This window comes from Panthera onca, chromosome A1 (genome assembly GCF_046562875.1).
Source record: "Panthera onca isolate mPanOnc1 chromosome A1, mPanOnc1 haplotype 2, whole genome shotgun sequence".
Lineage (NCBI taxonomy): Eukaryota > Metazoa > Chordata > Mammalia > Carnivora > Felidae > Panthera > Panthera onca.
In genome coordinates, this window is record NC_138339.1 from 194,670,196 (window position 1) to 194,691,939 (window position 21,744).

The window sequence follows — 21,744 nt, forward strand, 5'->3', positions numbered from 1 at the left end:
TAGTATCACATATTCTATTTAGTTGTTATTTCCTCTTTAGTCTCCTTGATCTTGAGCTCTTCCTTGGACTTTAAAAAATTTATAAAATTGACATTTGGAAGAATACAGTCTTAATAGAATGTTTATCATTTTCATCTGATAGTTCCTCATGAGTAGGCTCAGCTTATATATTCTAAGCCAATATACCACCCACATGAGACTGTATTTTTCTCATGGTATGCATTCAGGGGCATATGATTTTCCCCTCATTTTGTGATCTTAATTTGATAGTTCTCTCCAGATTCCAGGCAATGTTCAAGTTACTAGAAATACACAACATCATATGGTATGTTATCTGTTATTAAGGATATTATAGCCAGAGTTTAATCAATTTCTCTAGGATAGTGAAGCTTTTTTAAAAATTTTTTTAGAAAAAGTTTACTTATTTATTTTGAAAGAAAGAGAAAGGGTGCGAGAGTGAGAGGGAGGGAGAGAGAGAACCCCAAGCAGTCCCCACACTGTCAGCACAGAGGCCGACATAAGGCTTGAACCCATGGACCATGAGGCTTGAACTCACGAACTCTACGATCTTGACCTGAGCCAAAATCAGGGGTCTGACACATAACTATTTGAGCCACCCGAGTGCCCCTAGGAGAGCGAAGCTTTTTAAGTGTTGGCATAGTAAAAGCAACTTGAAGGGACAAGTTTGAATCCTATGACTCGCAGTTGTAACAACACTTAGGTTCTAGTAATACAATATATGGGATCCAAACCCTCTCCATGAGTATAGGCTGATTATTCATGGTTAAAACATTTTGTCAGAGGGATGATTTCTTAACATTAAGTACAGAATGGCCTGTTTCCTGTTGCATAGATAAGCAGCAGACAATTGATGATGATGATTTTTTAATCAATTTTGTTTGGTTGTGGTCATGGAGGTATGGTTTTAAGAACATTGAGCTCCTACATAGATATCAGTTAATGGAACCACAGGGTCCAGATTTCTACCCCAACTGGGGAAGATTCTTGAGTTGCAGAATAAAAGACCTTTAGCATCCAGTAAAGCAGCATTATCTTAATCTCTGATAACAAATTCTTCTTTGTCCACAGAGAGCATCAACATCATCACTGAGCCTAAAATTCAGGCAGAGCCTATTCTTTAAGATACAGACAGCAAGAATGTCACTTCTCAGAGGAAATGAAATATTTTAAGCTGATCTAGCCATTTGGGAAAGTATTTTGCCTAGGGCTGGAGTTGACTAAATAACTTCAAGCCAGCGGAGATTAACCATAGTTATCTGTAGATCTTCAGATGCCTTCCCTGCATATTTTCAGCCCAGCTTTCATTACTGGTTTGTCTATTTAGCATCCTATTTAGAAAGGATGTTGTGAGTAGACCAGCTTGCCCAATGATGATCCTTTCTAGCCACACAAAACCTACAGTCCAGTTCTACTTGCTTCAAGTTGTTGAATTGCCAAAGTTTGGGTCCCTCCTTGATTCTTGTGCTTACCTAAAGTCTGATACAAAATTCCTTCATAAGGAATGGACAGAGTTTCCCTTTTATTATCTTTGACTAAAGCTTAGTTACCTTTCAATCTATATATTATAGCTTTAGATGATCTTCTAAGAACATGTTTTAAACCAGACTGCGGTCTGTCCTTTACTTTCTTCTTTGAAGGAAACTGAGAAATATATAAAAGCAGTTTTTGATTGTACTTTTTTGTCATTTTTAAAAATGTTTGTTTATTTTTGAGAGAGGGGGAGAGAGAAAGAGAAAGGGCATAGAGAAAGGGAGGAAGAGGTTCCAAAACGGGCTCCGCGCTGAGAGCAGAGAGCCCAGTGTGGGGCTGGAACTCAGGAACTCTTGAGATCATGACCTGAGCCGAATCCAGAAGCTTAACCAACTGAGCCACACAGGTGCCCCTTGTCATCACTATTAACTACAATCAAGAGCTTTACTTCATACTAGCCTAGTAATAAACATGATATTATCTGCTCTGATTTCTAATGAGCTGGGCCATATTGTTTCTTTAGGTAGCATATTACCTACAGCTTGTACTAGTATATCTGGCTTGTATAGACAGAATACACTTGTTGCAGTGCTCTTGTATACACAGCCCATGCCCACTCTCTAGAATAGCACTAGGTACTTATGCAGAAAGCATTCCAAAAGGATCTGGGGTCTAGTTCTCTCTCACTTTGACCCAACTCTGTGGGCCTTACGTTATGCAGCCATAACCCCGAGTTACATAAAATTCAAAATCTGATGTAAATTTTTCAGTTTTTACTCTTTAATTATATTTGAATACAACCTTCAATATAACTTCTGGAAATTTCTTGGACCGTTAGTTAACTGCATTTCATGAGAAGAAATGATATTTACTCAGAATCCTCTCCATAAAAGGGCCTCTGCTGAGCATCAATCTCTCTTAAAATATTTCTCATGTAAATGTAGACTTTGTGTCTCTGCTTCTTTGCTTTAGCAGTCGCAGAATGTTCTTACTCTAAATATAAAGTTATAAAAAAAAGCAAGAAACAATATTTTCTTTAATTAGCTTCTTCCTTTGGGGGTTTTAGAAGAGGGGTTATGACTTGACAAAGATCCTTCCCATCTGTTCCTGTTTGTTTGCTTTTATTTTGACTTCCTCTCGTTGTCTTATCAAATATCACATGAATCATTAACATTTGTTTTCATCACTTGTTTTGGTTTCTCTTACTTTGTATGATTAAGACATGATGTTGAGAGAGGCTCAGGGCTAATATTAACCTAATAGTCTTTAAGTAAATATTAAAGTTTCTGGATACATGATCTTATATGTTTGCCTCTGTCATGTTAATATTTTCCTCAGCTCTGGAGTAGTGAGATATGTGTACATACAACTGTTTTGTGAAAGCAGCAAATTTTGTTAGATTACAGGTGTCTGGATATAAGTTTTGAAAAAAATAGATGCCATTTTTAATAAAGCTACTTCCTAACAGGAAATGTAATTTATTAAGCCCTTTGTGCAAAAAAAACATGTAAGAGATCCTTGTGGATATTTGCAAGGGAGTTCTATTCAAAACTAGAATATATATCTATTTGCACGTTATACAATACCTTTCACTAGCAGACTCCCTTTTTCATACAATGAAAGAATTGGATTTCTGGTGTCACCCAACTAAGCAATTTGAAATTGTTCCAACTTGTATGCTATCTTCTAGTATAAAATCTTATTATATAATGTCATTGTTATTGAACAAGTTTTGTTAGTTTTAAAAATAAATGATCAAGCTATTCGATACTCTAACTTTAGAATATATGTAGAAATAAAGCGAAATTCTATGTCTGTCTATATGTATTAGATATTTCCAATAACTACATATAATAATACCTGCAAAAACATTATATCAAGACAGTAAAATTAATACATGAACACAAAACAAACCAAAATTGGAAATTTTGTGACAGATTCCCTATTTCTTCCTCAACCACAGCAAATAATACATTTAATGGTATATACTATCTGCTTAATGATCTGATCTGATGGCTTCAACTTTACTATTAAAACCTGAGACCCATTTTTACAAGGAATTTTTAAAAATTTAACTCATTATCTATAGAGCTAAATCTTCATTGTAACGATAAATATCATACAAAACTTTACACCTGCAGTAAACTATTCTGTGATGTAGATAATTTCTTACACACCAAATTATAGCTGTAAGCATCAAATCACAATGAACTTTGGAACTATTAGGAATTTGTAATTTAAATCGTTTCATTCACTCCCTACTCCCCAATGCTCTTAATTAGAACAGACTTTTTAATTAAGTACTCCCATGCACAAAGTGTAGCTTGATGATCTTTCTGTCATATCAAACTCCCATACAAAAGCAAATAATCATAGTGTTAAAGGAGGATTTTTTTTTTTAATCAAACCATCAGAATTCTAGTTCTTGTTTCAATTTATTCAGTTGAAATTCTGCACACCAAAAGAAAGACCCTGTCTTGGGGAATACAACGAGGAATAGATCCACAAGGCAGGAAGGCTGATGGTACTGAGATTCAATCTCTTACCTCTACAAGTCAGAGACATTGTATTTCCTCCAGTGAGGGTCCAATTGCTTATTAAAGGGAAGCGACATAGTGGAATGGATGTGAAATTTGGATTCACACAAATATCAAATCACTACTTGCAAGCTCTGTGAAAATGTGCAAGAGACTTAAGTTTTTCAAGCTTAGTAGCCTACTTTTAAAAGGCACTGAGAAGACCTATTATGTTCAGTTGTTGGGAAGTTTAGAGTTAAAATCTGTAAGTGCCTTGAACACAAGTGCTCAGAAAATATTAACTATGCTAATAATAATCATCATTTCCTTTATTGCTAATTTAGGTGATCTTAAAGAAAAGCTCTCATCCATTCGAGATATCAAGGAATAATTGTTTGGTAAACCTGGCGCAGCATCAGGAAGAAACAGAAAACTATCTTTCTGTGGTCACCACGTGTAGAAATAGATAAATACAATATGAGAAAGGGTGGATAGGTGTGAGGTTATCTAGTTAGAAGGTGAGTAGAATGCACAAAGGGCAGCCCTTAAAACAAAATATATAAATTAGACCTCTGAGTTTGCAGATCAAACCACACACCTCTGCATAACAAAGTCTTAGCAGTGGAAGTACTCCAGCAATCATAATGACCTTCATTTGGTAGCTCGTTTTTGTAGGGCCTTCTCTATGGCCCCATGGCTTTGTGTGCTGTTTCAAGACTCAAGGAAGGGAAGTATTGAAACCATTATTATATAACATAAAAACATAGTCAGTTTGAATTATGGGCCCATATATCTTTCCTAGCACCCTCACCATTCTACTTTCACTCAGGTGGTTTGTTATCAAAAGCCTGAGATAGACCTGTGGTCCCATAATTCAGAGGCCTGTTGTTAGCTCTCTGGGTACATAACACGTGGGGCTGTTTGCTGTGGATTGCAGACCAGTTTAACTTCTCTGGAACAATATAAAATTAGTTAAAACTTTTTTTTTCCTTACAGACTTTGAATTATCTGTAAGTATGTTTCAATAAATGTGACAAAAATCATAAAGTAGAACTGATTTGAAAGTTAAGCTTTGCAGGCAAAAGGAGAGTGAGTTACTCTTCAGGGTCTGTCTTTGACTGGTGTATATCTGCTTCCAGTTAATTCTAAGGCAGATAATCTCTGAGGCCTACATATTATTAATCATGAAACTGCCTTAACTGTGGCAGGTGGGGTCTGTTTTATAGCTGGCATCTTTAATGCTTGATGCATTTGTCCATCTGTTAGGAACATTAGTCAAAAATGCAAGGAGTCATTTATTAAAAATGGAATTATAGTAGATCAGATACTGAGCACATAAATATAATGGATATAATTTTTATAAATATATTTCGTATATGATCTATGGTAAAGATGCTTACAAAATAATTATTTCTTTTATACTTTTAAATGAATATAGTTTAATTTTAAAATTAATTTCAGAGGTGCCTGGGTGGCTCAGTCAGTTAAGTGCCCAGCTCTTGATCTCAGCTCAGGTTATGATCTCACAGTCCTTTGGATCAAGCCCTGCATCAGGCTCTGTGCTGACGGCGTGGAGCCTGCTTGGGATTCTCTCTCTCTCTCTCTCTCTCTCTCTCTCTGCCCCTTCTCATCTTGTGTCCGTGCTCTCTCTCTCAAAATAAATAAATAAAATTGAAAAGAAAGTTTCAAAAAATAAAAATAAATAAAATTTGGTTTCAGATAGACTTTAAAATTTTTATCCTGGGGGCACCTGGCTGACTCAGTTGATAAAGCATACACCTCTTGATCCTGGAGTCATATGTTCAAGCCCCACATGGGACATGGAATCTACTTTAAAAAGATAAAAAAATAAGAAATAAATTTCTAGCATGCCAAAGATAATTATTTTTGTCATGTTAATATATTGATTCATTTCCCCAAAAGTTTAACATGTGGGATTGCTTTAAACTTTTAAGGCAAGCATCATGCTGAACACTATCATTCTAATACTGATGGGAGTAATACTGATGGGCTGCTGCTTGTGTGGATCTCACCATGTAGTAGGCTCCCAAATGCAACTTCCAAGTGAGTCAAGTATTATGGATTTAATTCCTAGGATGTTTGTACTGGAGAATAAATAGGAGCTCTGTGTTTAGAGAAGTTCCATAGAAGAGAGCAGGAAGGGAATCAGGGAAGGAGGAAGTACTTATCTTCTAGGTTTCTGAAAAGAAGAACAGGACTAAATACTCCAACACAGCACAGAGCTTGGTGTGTCATAGAATGCACAAGAGAGTCACGGTCATGGAGTGAGGAGAGAATGGTAACAGATAAGATTAGAGAGGAAAATACTAGATATTTGAATTCGGAGGAAGTTGAGAATGTCTCTTGTCCAAATATCTAATGCTGGAATGCTAGGAAACATTGTGTTTTTTTGTTTGTTTTGTTTTGTGTTTCCTTAAAGTAAGAATGAGAACGATACTCTCAACATAATTGACTACATAGCAGAAATGATGAGATAGCTAAAAGGAGAAAGTAGGGATAAAGTAATTAAAGGCTAAGAATTAGAAACTTTGGTAAAAATATTAGTACTCTGCTTTTTAGGTTGCTTCTGAATCCTCTATTGCTAGATTTTTATAAAATGTATGTTGCTTTATGTAGTAAAAAATCATTAGGATCAAAGTTATCTTTAAAAAGGTCCAATTGTGGGGCGCCTGGGTGGCTCAGTCAGTTAAGTGTCCGACTTCGACTCAGGTCATGATCTCACAGTTTGTGAGTTCTAGCCCTGCATCAGGCTCTGTGCTGACAGCTCAGAACCTGGAGCCTGCTTCGGATTCTGTGTCTCCTCTCTCTGCCCCTCCCATGCTCATGCTCTGTCTCTCTCTGTTTCTCAATAGTAAATAAAAAAACTTAAAAAAAAATAAAAGTGTCCAATTGTTAGCCACATTGTACTAAGTATATGAAAGGCTGAAATTTTAGCTTGTTTTATAATACCAAGTTTATTCAGATTATTTACAAAGTAATTATTAGAAACTCCTGCTAAACTGAAACTAGAAAGTTGCATATATATATATATATATATATATATATATATATATAATGTGTATATAGATGGTATATTTATGTATGATGTAAGTGAGAAAATTAGTTTTGTCTCAGAGGTGGCTGTAATCGAGCCAAGCAAACAGAAGAAATCACACCATGTTCCATGCAAAAACAATAAATATTTTATAATCTGTTAATATAGTACTGTCATATCCTTACTTAGAAAGAAATTTTCATCAAAATGTTATGGTTTTGATATTGGTATTTGATTAATATTTGATTTAGGAAATTTCTATATTTGCTGTAATAGTGTAATAGATACTTCTGAGTTATAGTAATATTTAGTATTAATGAAAGATTATCATTACAGGCCAGGAGGTAAAATATTTTTAGACAGCATATCTAGGAGGATTATCCAGCATAGTTTTGTATGCCTTTAAGTCATTGTTCAAAAATAGTGTTCAGTTGGATTAATAATATATTTGCATTGGTGAATCTCAGATTATATCATATATCCAAATGTGTATGCTACTTATGGGGAACAGACAGTCATTGTCATTATTATATGTTTCATATATTAAAGTTTGCTGATACATGATTATTGATTGATTATTTAGAGACTTCCAAGTAAATATTATTATTAAAGTTTAACTGGATTGATTTTACAGAGGCAGCCAATACTTGATACACCTTATTAGAAATTAGCAAGTATGGGGTGTGGGGGGTGGTACCTGGGTGACTCAGTCAGTTTATGTGTCAACTCTTGATTTTGGTTCAGGTCATGATCTCATGGTTTGTGGGATTGAACCCCACTTTGGACTCAGTGCTGACAGCATGGGACCTGCTTGGGATTCACTTTCCCTCTCTCTCTGCCCCTCCCTGTCTTGCTTGGGTGTGAGCACGCACACATGCTCTCTCTCTCTCTTACTCTAAATAAATAAATAAATAATAGATAAATAACAAAAAAAAATAGCCAGTATGAGAGTAATCTCACGGACATTCTTTTGCATGTTGCTGAAGGCAAATGGTGGATTTTATTTTATTTATTTATTTTTTTAAACATTTTTTAACGTTTATTTATTTTTGAGACAGAGAGAGACAGAGCTTGAACGGGGGAGGGGCAGAGAGAGAGGGAGACACAGGATCCGAAACAGGCTCCAGGCTCTGAGCTGTCAGCCCAGAGCCCGACGCGGGGCTGGAGCTCACGGACCGCGAGATCATGACCTGAGCCGAAGTCGGACGCTTAATCGACTGAGCCAGGCAAATGGTGGATTTTAAATGATAACAGTATAATAAGTTAAATATGTATTTATATTTATGTGATTTATTTATTTCAATATCTATTTTGTGTAAATCTCACAAAACCTGTCTCTGATTCATTCATTCATTCATTCAACACATGTTTATTGAACATGTGCCAGGTTATTGGGATGTATCAATGAACAAAACAGAGTCTGTGACATCTGAGAGGTACAACTGACAATTTAGGCTAAAATAAAACATAGTAGGGCTGTAGAAATTTGGGCACACCAATATTTCTAAGTAAAAAACTAACATTGGTTTTAAGTTCCTTACTGATTACTATGTCTACTACAGGTCATGTGAGAGAATGCAATTAGCTTAGTGTTAAAGATGAGGATCTGCAAATATTTGGACTATATATTTATATTTGCTGGATTTAGTGTAGGTGATTTCTGTTTCCTTATATTTCAGCTTTTGAAGTTATCAGTCATTTTGCAAACATTTACATGGCAATATGCATTTTTAAAAATGCTTGGAAAATTTTCAGATTACCTTCTACTGTAGGTCTTAAAACTTGGAATTTAGATATATTTTCTATAAATACAGTAAAACTTTGGTTTGTGAGCGTTATTCATTTCGGAAACATACTTGTAATCCAAAGCACTCATATATCAAAGCGAATTTCAAGAACCTTTGCCTCATATGTGATCATGTGACGTTCAGTGTCACATACTACTGGTATTGTAAGACATCACTCATTTATCAAGTTAAAATTTATTAGAAATGTTTGCTGGTCATGTAGAACACTTGCAGAACAGGTCACTCGCAATCCAAGGTTTCACTATACATCCAAAGTTTAGTCCACACCACAATGTTGGCAGTTTAGAGGGTGTTACAGTTGAGAAATGAGTTTACATTTTGTTTTTTTTTCCCTCTGGATTTTTAATTTCCCGTTTCTTATTTTGCTTCATTCAAATGTGTTTATTGAATGTGTCCAATATTTGACTTGCTTTTCTTTTTCCACATGACTGTGAGTTTCTCAGTTGGTAAAAGTTGAGTAATGTATTTCCATCTTACCATTTAATTATTTGGTTAATTTCATTTCAAGGAGGAAAGACTATATAGCTCATTGATAGTGATGAAATAACCTAGGTGGCTTTCATATAAATAGCAACAAATGTGCACAATTGTTACATTACATGGTATATTTAACAACACTGCTAAGGAGTATGATGGGAGCTTAGTTTTTCTTGATGGAGATACACCTGAGTGCATTCAGAGAGGCTTTGTTTCTGCAAGCTTGGAGGAAGTAATTGTCATTCAACAGAAATCAACTAGCTTTGCATATGAGTAACACACACACACACACACACACACACACACTCTTATTTATTTTCTGAGTGCTCTGGAACTGATATCAAAATAGCAAATATATATTTATGAGAAACTCTGTATTCTTTTTGATCACATAAACTCCATGTAATTTCGAAATTAACATTGAGAATATGTGAAAAAATGTTACTTCCTAAACAAATGAAGATAGAATAAGATACACAAATTTTATAGCAGCCTACTTAGTTATTATATTCACATTTGTCTCCCAAATGTCATGTAATTAATTATTTTTTATTGTTCATTTTTAGATGGAAGACTGTATTTGAAAACTACTGTCATGTACTGAATCTTTCCTGTTGAAGAAATTCCATGTTATAGTAAAGAACTTTGCAGACATTCGTCATTTGAAAGTTCAGAAAAAATAAAGTCCTTTTACGGGAACTTCCTCAATTTTGTGTATTAATGTTCTTTAAAAGTTTAAGTATTCTACAAAGTTTCCTCCATTGATTTTCACCTGTGGTTCATACCAGAGACCTGAGAATGTTTGTAAATGTACAAGTATCAACTTCTTACAGTTAATAACTGCAACTTTGCTGCTGGACACTTGTATACTGAGTTAAAGACAGGTCTGAATAAGACCTAGCTTTGTTTTTTTTAATGGAATGAACCATTTTCTTCCTCTGAAAATTCTGTATCTGAGCACATCAAGAGACTCTTGTAGCAGTGGTCACCCAGACTTACAGAATTATGTCCTCCAGAAACCAGCAAGAACACTTGGAAATGAACTTGTAGGGGGCATAGAGGATTCCTAAAAAAAAAAAAAAAAAAAAAAAAAAAAAAAACAAACAAAATAAAACAAAAAAAAAAACAAAAAAAAACACAAAAAACACAAAAAAATCAATAAATCAAAGAGTAATATTCTATTACATTTGATTTTAAACTAATTGTGGGTTTTCTCCTGAAGATTTTTTTCACATATTCCAAAAGACCAACAAATGGATGTTGACAACAACCCAGTGAAATAACATTTTGCATATCTGAAAAGAAGCATTGAATATAAGCCAAAAGGTTTCACTGAAGGTCTTTTTTCTTAAAAAAAAAAAAAATGTAACATGTTTTCATTCCAAACTGGTAGTGGTATATAGAATTTAAAATAATAATGATGCTTCTTATTCAAACTGTTGGTCACATGTACAGTATATAAACATAAAACATACAAGGAAGGTATTATGTATGCAGTAGTATACTAGAGTTTAGGAAAATGAGAATTTTAGAAAATATGTTTTGTCACCCTGTTAGTCAGAAAGACATCTTTCTGGTTTTAACGCATGCAGGCATGTAAATATTTGTCTGGAGTCACAGTATTAATGAATGAGATCTTAAGCATCTGGTGACATCAGAACTCTGTGTCAGCCACTTTTATTTGTATATTGAACCCTAGTTAGTGCCCCAAACTGCACTATTGAGAATGGATTGTGGCTGAACAGTAAATCAAAACACCAGAAATATTTTTATATGTTAATGTCATATTATGTTAATGTTGCTGAAAAACAAAACCTAACAAACCCTTGATGTATCAGTCCAATACCATGTAGCGCTGAGTGATAAAGTTAAAATGTGTTGTGCTTCCCCACCCCCCCCCCGGTCAGAGGGAAGGGTGCCTATGTGTTATTTTCACTGTCTTTTTGAAAGTTACAGTATGTGTTTTCACTTTTGTGCAGATAACTGGAAGTAAAGCTGCAAACAGTGCTTATTACCCACTGAAGTTACCTTCTCTTTGTTTTTACTAATCTGGAGTTACACCTTTAAAGACTGATATTATGAATCAGTACAGTCACTGTACATTTTATGATTTTGCTGTCATCTTAAGATTTTATGATCATAACATTATTTATTACCGTAAATAGCAAAATCCTAAATGTCCAAGAAAACTAGCTTAAAAATGTTTAAAGATAGTTCCAATTCGGTATTAATTATTCGGTGAAGAAAAATTAACACCGTAGATACTCTGGCACTAAGCTTCTATAGTTTTTAGGTCTTCCTTGCAATACTGGGACATATTTCTTTTGTGTAGTTCACTATTAACCAGCTGAGTCCATTTTTTAATACAATAATAAAGTTATGTATACAGTTCCTATTTTAGCTTGCTTGAAAGGGAGCAATATTTTTATTTAAAATACTGTTAGTAAATGCTTTGTAGAAACTTGGTTTCCTATGCATAGTTCTTCCATAACCATCTTTTGTTGTTTGAGCACAAGAGATTCTATTCCTTGTTGTCTGTATTTCTTGCTTTTCCCTGGATGCAGTCTTTAAAGGATTACAACACTTACAATTGGAGGGACTTGTGGCAAGCTTTTGAATCATACATTTTTTAAAAGATTTTTTAAAAAGCCTACAACTGAACCTAAGTAGTAGAATCAGCCATTGCTCTGCTCCTTGCATAGAGTCACCTGTTAAGTAGGTTAATAGTTTTAAAATGCATACTTTCAAGACCTTTGAGAATGCTTTAGTGTTTGGTTTGATATAAAAGGAATTTTAGCAAGGATTAAAGAAAGAAGCTACAGCTATATGTTAAGAGAAAATCTTACTAACATGTTGTAAATATTACAATTCACGAAATGTTATTTTAAGTCTGTAACTTAAGGGTTTTTTTTTTTTCCTTTTTTAGTTATACAGGTTGGTTTGAAATTTGTTTGTTTTGGGTTTTTTTTCGTATAAACAAGTAAAATTGTGCCCATTTTATGGTTTCCATGCTTTTGTAATCCTAAAAATATTAATGTCTAGTTGTTCTATATTATAACCACATTTGCGCTCTATGCAAGCCCTTGGAACAGAACATACTCATCTTCATGTAGGACCTATGAAAATTGTCTATTTTTATCTATATATTTAAAGTTTTCTAAAAATGATAAAAGGTTATTACGAATTTTGTTGTACAAAATCTGTACAAAAATCTGTTTTTACATCATAATGCAAGAATTGGAAATTTTTCTATGGTAGCCTAGTTCTTTGAGCCTGGTTTCAATGTGAGAACCACGTTTACTGTTATTGTATTTAATTTTCTTTTTTCTTTTCAACAATCTCCTAATAAAACTGTCTGAAATCTCCCTGTGACTTTATTTACAGTTCGTCTTTATTAAATTTTGTGAAATGCATAGCATTGAAGGAATATTTACTTTCTAATGGGAGGCATCTAAAAACAACATAAGTCAGCTCTTTGCAATGCGAGGGGAACAATGCTCAATGATTTTATTTAACATGCAACTGCTTCTATCTCTAATATGAATTACTGTGGTGAAAAACATCATAAAAGCACACTCTGTAGTTATTGTTTAACAAGCAGATTTTCCATATTTTGTTTCTTGCCAGCTAAGCAAACTGCCCACATATACATGATTTATTTATGTACATTTCTCAGTTTATGAAGCTGTTATTTGTACCCTTTTCCTTTATATTCTTATATTCCCATGATTCTTATTTCACAAAGCTTTGTGCTGAATAATGTAAAGTAGACATGGTGATGGAACAAAATATATTATTCCCGTATCTATGAGAGTGTAGGTTTGTAACTCTAACTTAGTGTTTTGCTTTCGATCTCTATCATTGGAAAAAAATGTCTTTAAAAACTTTGAAGTTCCAATATCGTTTAATAATATATACACATTTTCATCAATCCAAAATGCTGCATTTGAAGAAATATTGGGTTACTATCTCTGTTAATATTCTAAACATTCCCAAGAGAATGGAAAATGGATTTTTTTCTGTCAAAAGAAATCATTTCACTGAATTAACAAAACATGATTTTTCCCTAATAAAAGCTTAAAATGTTTATGTGACCATTGCAAACACATTTTTGTCTTCTGTCTTCATATGTTTGTGCCAGTAAGACTTGTACTAGAGCATCAAACAGTCTTTGGATGTCAGTGGAATTGGGTAATGATTTAAGGTTTTTCCCATGTGTTCTCATTGGGACTAGCAAATTTACAATTTGAACAAAAACTATTACTAGAAGACAGTAAATTACAAATAAAAGGTGTGTGGATTGCACTTTTACAATATGGGAAGTAGAGATGTTAATCAAATTCAAACGTTATTGTAAATGGCATTGTAAAAAATATCACTTTTCCTCATGTGTAGGCTTGGTGCTAAAATTTATCTTTAATATGTACAAGTGGTATATAAAATCTGAACTGATCCTCATCTATTCATTTAAACAGATTCATTAATAAAGTCTCTATTCTGCACAAAGCACTGTGCTAGATGTAATGACTGAAGTGAAAAACTCAGCTATTGTCCCAGAGGAGCTTGTAATTTTTTTAGAATAGGAAATTTTACTTTCAGCAAGAAAAGATTCATTGAGCCTCTTCTAATGTGTTGTGGACATGGAACAGGTATTAAGAGGGTTCCGACTTAGACACCTTCCCTCGAAGTGGTGACAGTGACCCGACTTACACATTCATCTAGAGAATAACTCATGTTTTGTGAGTCAAACAACATTTTGTATGGGGATTGAGAAAAGGGATGGATGCATTTTCCTCTAGGTAAAATATGATACCAGGTATTCTTTTCATGTTATGTTTCATTTATTTCAATCAGATTACTTGTCTTACCAATGCTCGCCAACTTTATTTTTAAGGTAAGTAGCCTGTTTAATCACAAAATAAGTTATTATCAACAATAAATTCCTACTATGTTGGGACTTTTGAGTATTAGTTATAATATCCAATTTTTATGACCTAGCATCTATATATCTTGGGTAAAATGGCCTGCATTGATTCAAACACAGAGCATAAATGTTTAAATGCCAAATGAGTCCATTGGGCAATGAGTGACATTTGTAGTGGCAGCATCATTTGTATTTATAGGTTAATGAGCGGGAGGTTTTGAACTGAACCATCGAATCAGGACTCCTTTGGTTGGAGTAACAAAAATTGATTCCTGAAGGGTTCCTCTACTCCTTTCACCCCTGTGCTTTTCCTAGTGACTGTATTCTTCTTCTTCTCATTGCGGACATATTTTGTTTCTCTTGTTCACTTCTTGACTCCTCCTGTTATTCAGGAGCATAAGACCTAACCCACCGAAGTGAGCCAACCCTTTTCTTTCACTTATCCTAAGTCAGATTCCCTGAGAATTTTGATTGCCTCAAGTCAGAGCACATGCAAGTAAGGTATCTTGGCAGTACATTAGATGCACCTAGGGAATTTTAGAAATACTTTGTCTAATTAAGTTTGAATCTCTGTGGGTTGGTGCTAAGACATCAGTAGTTTTAAGTTCCTCGGGTGATTCTCTCAGTATTTTTAAGTTCCTAAGGTTGAGAACCACTGTCTGAGAGGGTGGTAAATATCACAGTATAGAAAATGACTAGTAAGCCTTCTGTGGGGACAGGGACATAGTTGGGGATGGGTGGAGGGCATTATAAGCTATACAGACGCTACAGGAGCCAACCAAAAGTTCTATGAAATCATTCAAATTACATAAAATCTGTAAAGTATTTAACACATATTTTTAAAAGTAGCATTAGCATTATGAACTTAATTCTGAATATGAATTTGCAATCCCAGTAAGGTACAAATGAAGTCACATTTTTTTTCTAAATAAAATTATCGATTAATCTGACCACAAAGCTGCACAGTGAAGTAAAAATTCTATTTCAATTATTATTGAGGCTTCCTCCATCTGAATGTCCTCAGTCCAGACATTCTCCTCAGTCCATGCCATTTGGAGAAAATGCTCAGGTTTTCATGCCTGAGATCCAGCCTTCAAGAAACAGCTCTAACCCCTTCTCTTTGGAGGGGCTCCAGGTCTGTGGAAGCAAAAATCGTAACACACTTTGGTGTGATTCTAGATGTAGGAAAAGAAAATATTTAAGACAATTACATTGCAGCTGGGGAAGTGTATAGTGTGTGAGAGGATGTAACGTGTATCATGTTTTAAAAAGACATGATAGATATGGTACTCCTGGGTGGCTCATTCGGTTAAGCATCCGACGTTGGCTCAGGTTATTATCTCACAGTTCGTGGGTTTGAGCCCCACATTGGGCTCTGTGCTGACAGCCCAGAGCCTGGAGCCTGCTTCGGATTCTATGTCTCCCTCTCTCTCTGCCCTGCCCCCACTCACCCTCTGTCTCTCCCTGTTTCTCAAAAATGAATAAACATTAAGGAAAATTAAAAAAAAAAAAAAACGAAAACAAAAAACACAGTAGACAAACCAAAATGGAATCCAATGCTGTAAGTAAAGTTAGCTCCAGAAAGACAGTAAATATTTTTTGGTAATTCATCCAGTGTCTTAAGCTATCTTGCTACTTGTTTTGAACCCTGTCTCCAGTTCTTGGCTGCTCTTTCAACAATGCTAATTGTGAGTGTTGTCTACTACATTAGGCAACAGATAAAGATAAGTTGATTGATACATCTCCAGTGCTATGAATCTCTACTTTCTATTTATTGCATGTATCCACATCCAAGAATGTATTTCAATGTGATATTTTCAAACAAAGACTGAACTTATTAGAAATTACTAAAATTTATTTGTTTTAAATAGTATTGTTGGCTTCTATCCCAAGTGTGGGAGCTGGGAGGAGGAGATGTTGATACTAGTCAGCCCTTTTCTTACTAACTCACCTTATTACATTTACAAAGAAAAAGTGGCTCGCATTGAGCTGGATCTTTCATTTAAATCTATTGGGCTGTCATATGCCTGGATTTATGTATGGTGAATGGTTTTTAGCTCCTTCCATTAATAGATATTGGTGCTTTTTACTTTCTGCTTTATGTGTGATTTTCTTTTCCCACCAATAGCCACTGTAAAACAACAATCATTAGATACCAGGGCCCATATGAAGACGGGCAAGTTCTTGGGAAATGGAGTTTTCTGCAATTTAGAACAGAATTGAGCAAGAATGGAGAATCTGATCAAAGGGTAAACCGGCAAATGATTTAAAAGCACGAAGTATTTTTAAGGAAGGAAGGTCAGGGGCATGGGGAAGGATGTACAAAGTTCTTAACAGTCTAAAATGAAAGATAATTTAGCATCTAGATTTGACAAGTATTTACCACTGACTATCTGAGAGTTTAAGGGACACGGCCCCATCCCTAGGGATTTTCCTGCATTTTCCTTGATGCAGCCAAATGCACATGTATTTTGGCAAGCCAGGAGTCCTTTAACTACTGAGTTTTCAGTGTTAGGCCCAGCTATCTTCTGCCCATTCTTGCATCTTTTGTTCATAGTAAACACCTAGGTATTCTTTTTCCCCAAACAACTCCAGGAATGTTGGAACAGTGCCCTGAAAGCAGCAAACTCTCTCTGTACCTTTGTCAGAGCAGTAAGCCAAACACACATTTCTACCATGTGAAATTCAAGCCTGAGATAGACACTGGCCCTTTGTGTCCAATAACCGTTAATGGACAAATATCAGGTCCTTTGAGTGGTCCCACTGTAGTTTCTTTCCTAGACTTCAGATGAGAGCCAGACACGTGTCACCTCTCTTGGGTGACTTGGGATAATCTTGGACCTGAAATAATGCAGAGCCCTCACCAACAGCTATCTTCTTACATCAATTTTTTACCCCATAACTTAAACGTGTTTTGTAATCTGGAGATGGATGGACAGCTGAGGTAACAGAATTAGATTTCAAAGAGCTTTGCAAGTTCTCATAATAACTTTGCATCTTACCCTGGAACATGGTATCCATTTTATATTTTTTTTGAAAAATTACTTTAAAAATTTTTGGAGACGATTATAGCCTAAATGCAGTTATAAAAAATAGCAAAGACACATCCCATGTACTCGTCACCCGTTTTCCCTAAGGATAATATTTTCATGAAGAGAGTATAGTATCAAAACCAGGAAATAGACAATATCATCTATCAACTTTATTCAGATTTAACCAGATTTACATACAGTCATTTGTGTGTGCATGTGTGTAATTCTATACAATTTTATCACAAGTATAGAACATTACCACAGTTAAGATACAGAATACTTTAATCACAAGGATCCCTCATGCTATCTTTTCATAGCTACAACCACTAATGTCTCTCACTATCTCTGTCCAGGGTTTTCCAGAGAAACATCACCAGTAGCATACACATGTGCACACACACACACACACACACACACACACAGAATTGCGGGTGCTACTAGGCCCTGTAGAGTATATGGATTTTCCAAACGCTCCTACCCCTGGGGTTCCTGTGGCCTAAAGAGAGGAAGTGGGGGAAATTTCCGCTGATGCCTACAGATGGGTGTAACTGGGGCAACCCATCCACAAGGATTGTACTCACTATTCAGCCCAACACTGACACCATCTGGATGGAAACAGGAACGAACCACAGCAGACAGGGGGCTGAACTCTGAATAGTTTGGCTGGTGATCACTCATGAACCCTGGCCATTAACCCTTTGCACCCTCAGTCGAGCTGCTCTCAAGAGATTAGGCCTATGGCTTTGGACAATGGGAAGTCGAGGAGTGAATGACCATGAATTAGCCCTTGTTCAGTCGGGATATATGGAAAGACATTTGGCTTCATCTGCAAGAGCCTGAGGCAGTTCTGTTTTCCACATCTCAGCTCAAAAAGTGCTATCACTCCTTGCTGACCAAGAAGCTGACACCCTAGCCTGGGTACGAGCCCTACCTAGCAAGTGACCCCTCAGTAGATATAACAGATTGGATGCATAGAAAAGTGGTCACCACAGCACTCGTGTGGGATGGGGTATTGTCGAGGATGTCAGAGTGCCCTTGAAATACAGGGATTTGTTTAATGCCTTAGCAGCATGCCCATGTATGTTCTAAACACCCAAGGCAACTCCTAAAGGAGTCTAGGGCCATCCACCAGAATGCCCAACTGGTGAGGGATTGGCAACTTGATTATATTGGCCCCCTCACTTCAAGTGATGGTTCAAAACTATGCCTTGGTTTTTGTGGACACCACATCTGGCCTAATAGAAGGTTTCCCTTGTTGCCTCGCAAGCCAGGCTGTCACCAGTAGGGGATTAGAGAAACTGAGCACCATGTGTGAATACCTTTGTCGAATAGACATTGACTGAGTCACACTTTAAAGGTTCTGATGTGCAAGATTGAGCAAAAGAACATGACACTGAATGGAAGGTCTATAGCCCTCATAACCCAAAAGAAGCAGGGTTGGTAGAAAGGAAGAATGGAATATTAAAGCAGCAGATTGAATTACTAACAAGTAAAACCATCTTGGCTAGGTGGACTGAGGTACTATCCTAGGTTTTAATACATTTTGCCAATAACAACAAAAAAAAATCCTGAATGCAAGGATTTAGACAGAGGCAAGGAAAAGTTTTAGTGCCATGTAATTTGCAAACTGGGGAGACCCGACTTTTGGCTACAAACTGAAAGAACTCTCCAAAGGGGAAGTTTTAAGCTCCGGGTTAAATAGGCAAATCCTGCAAATTCTGGGCCCTTTATGGACATTGGCCAGACTCAAGTCCCAAACTGCAAGCTTTAGGATCAGAGTGGCAAGCAGGATGCAGCTCACCCCTTGTGGTAGCAGTTTCATGATGTGGCAGCCACTGAAGAGCATGACAGGATGTGTTGCAGGGGTCTTTGTGTGAATTTTGCTGAGTTCTATGCAGGTTTGTCACCCCAGGCTGTGCTGACTGGTTTTTGTTCCTCAAGCTCATTTGATCTGATCAAAATTTTAGTTTCTCACCCTTGACATGAGGGAACCCATCTTGTCTGTCAGTTACTGCTGTCTAATTCTTGGGGTCTTATGTTCTCAATTTGAATGATCAACCAGTAGGACTTGTTACCCCATAGGAGAGATTGGGGAACCCTGCTGAGGCGCCCAACATGTAAAGGTCTGGAAGTCATAGGAAACAGCCATGACCCCATGGTAACATGGACCAAGGTACTGTGCTGCTGAGAATACCAAGTCTCATCATGCCTGGGAAGAATTGTCTACCAGAATTTGTGGTGGAATGTCCCCTGGGGATGGGTGAGTTACTTCAAACCCCTGGGTGAGGGGGAACTACTTAATCTCCCCTGGGATCCTGTTGTCCTGCCGCAAGCCAGGCCTGTTGAAATACACTAGAACTGAAATGAAACACGCACCATTGAAAGACGGGAGAAGACGGGGGTCCTGGTCTGGCGTATCCCACCCGTAGTCCGTCTCCTCAGGCCTGACAGCACTGCCTGCCCTGGCCTACATTTATGCTGTGCACACCCAGGTCAAATCCCTAAAGCTGCCAGACTCCCTCTCTTCAAGATCAGGATGCTTACACTCTGTTTCCCACTGATACACTAATTTGGCCACGATCTCTTTTCCCTCTATTGGCCTAGGGGATATTATAGCACCCAAAATTCACCCAGCAAAACATAAATGACAGCCAACAGAGCCTGTCCTTACTAAACCCCGAAATGTCTGTGATGAAAACAGCTGTCCTCCAAAATACATCAGCCCTCGTTAATAATGACCAGGCGTCTCAAGAAGTAACCTGTGCTGTTATCCAAACAGAAAGCGGTGTGTTCACACCCGATGAGTCGAATGTATCATCTTTACTAAATTGCATGAGCACACAAGTAAATGCCCTGAATGCCCCAACCCCAAGCCTAGGTAGGAAACCTACTAAATCAGTGATGCAGATCCTAGGGTTCTTAGTGGGAAAAAAGTTGTTACTCATTGTCTCAATCTGTGTTTTCTCTGGCATGTATTTCTATTACGGCGGTTGCAGCCGCCTCCAATGCAGGCAGATAGCACCCAATGAGCCACCTCCATGCTAATAAAGCCCCTTACTGACTGCTCAGGGCATATCGGTGTGTGTAAGATTGTAACCGCCAGTCGGTCGCCATGGCTGGAGTGTTGGAGGAGGTCACCCAGAGAGAGCACGACCTCCAGTTGACCCACCCGGTTCCAGGCAAGCGCAAGCTCCTCGTTCGTTCCCTGCCTTTGGAGAGCATGCTCCGCCCACCGTTATACGAGGGGGGCGATTCTCCGCGACGCAGCCTTGAGAGACCAGAGTGTTGTGACCCGGAGGGCGCCATGCTGGAGGAAACCTTTAGGCCTCCAGATAAACTTTTAGGATGTTGGCCGGCAGGTTCAGAGATCTACTCATCTTGCTGCTGGGCGAGATAAGCCTCCTAAAGTAAGTTCACTTGCTTGTTAAAACCGCTGCCGACCGATCTGGGGAGGCCGGCTTCTGTGTTCTGTCTCTCCTAACCCACTTTCCGGGGCAAAACCAGTTCCAGATTTCACCAGGCAATTCTCGACTGGGAGAATCAACATTTACTTTTTGGTAGCTTTAAAATATCTTTATTTGACAGTCTTCTTGGGGTTGGGGGGAAGAATAGTTTTGCCTAGTAATTTTGTATTAGCAATTTGTAGGTTCCACTGACTTCTATCATGGAAAGGTAGTTTAAACCTTTTTTTTTTTTTTTGGTAGACATTTTTGTCTATCTCTCTGGATGCTTTTAATACCTTTAACCTGTCTCCGATGCTTTGCAGCGTGAATACAATGTGTATAAGTATGGACTTATTTTTATTATGTTTGGGAACTAACCAGCATATGAAATAGTTGAGGAGGTGTGTTTCTTTAATTTAGAAAATTCCAAGCCATTATCTCTTCAATAATGCCCCTAATATATAAATATATATATAAATACAAATGCTGTTATATGTAAGTGATGAATCACTAAATTCTACTCTTGAAACCAATATTACACTATATATTAACTAACTAGAATTAAAAAAAATAACCTTGCACCCCCCCCCCCACAAATAACAAACAAAAACCCAAAAGAATAATGAACGTTGAACTGAGCTGTATGATTATTTCAGTTCTCTGCCCCTTTGCTGGGAGTAGAGAATGTGAATAAATAAATTGGTGAATGTGACTGGGGAAAAAAAAAAAAGTATAGCCGGGTATAGCCATTTTGAGTCCTAGCTTCATGTGAAATTCTCCAGTCTGACTTTATTTTCTGTGCCCCATAATCATGACCATTTAAACTGAAGCTCCATCGCCATGGATTTACAGATGGCTTAAGCTAAAGTCCTTTTGCTTGTGCCTACATTTCTGTTGCGCTTCTCTTTTTCTGGCCTCGGAATGGCACCTCCATGTTTTTTAAATATTTAATCCAGAATTTTTGGGTTTCATTCAGTGTATCAAACTGATGTTACCAG

At 36.8% G+C, this 21,744-nt stretch overlaps 1 protein-coding gene and 1 long non-coding RNA gene across 3 annotated transcripts in view; both read left to right on the plus strand.

The window, feature by feature from the left end:
* The window catches only part of DACH1 (dachshund family transcription factor 1), a 438,758-nt gene extending 426,046 nt beyond the window's left edge, over positions 1-12,712 (plus strand). For both annotated transcript variants that reach the window (XM_060637011.3, XM_060637012.3), the window contains one exon: positions 9,914-12,712. In XM_060637011.3, coding sequence (XP_060492994.3) covers positions 9,914-9,951 — 38 coding nt within the window. In that variant the 3' untranslated portion in view covers positions 9,952-12,712. The remainder of the gene's footprint in view (positions 1-9,913) is intronic.
* A 7,837-nt stretch (positions 12,713-20,549) lies between these two features.
* LOC144615750 (uncharacterized) overlaps positions 20,550-21,744 on the plus strand; it is a 206,497-nt gene continuing 205,302 nt past the window's right edge. Inside the window, exon 1 of the long non-coding RNA XR_013554330.2 lies at positions 20,550-20,710. This is a non-coding gene — a long non-coding RNA (uncharacterized LOC144615750). The remainder of the gene's footprint in view (positions 20,711-21,744) is intronic.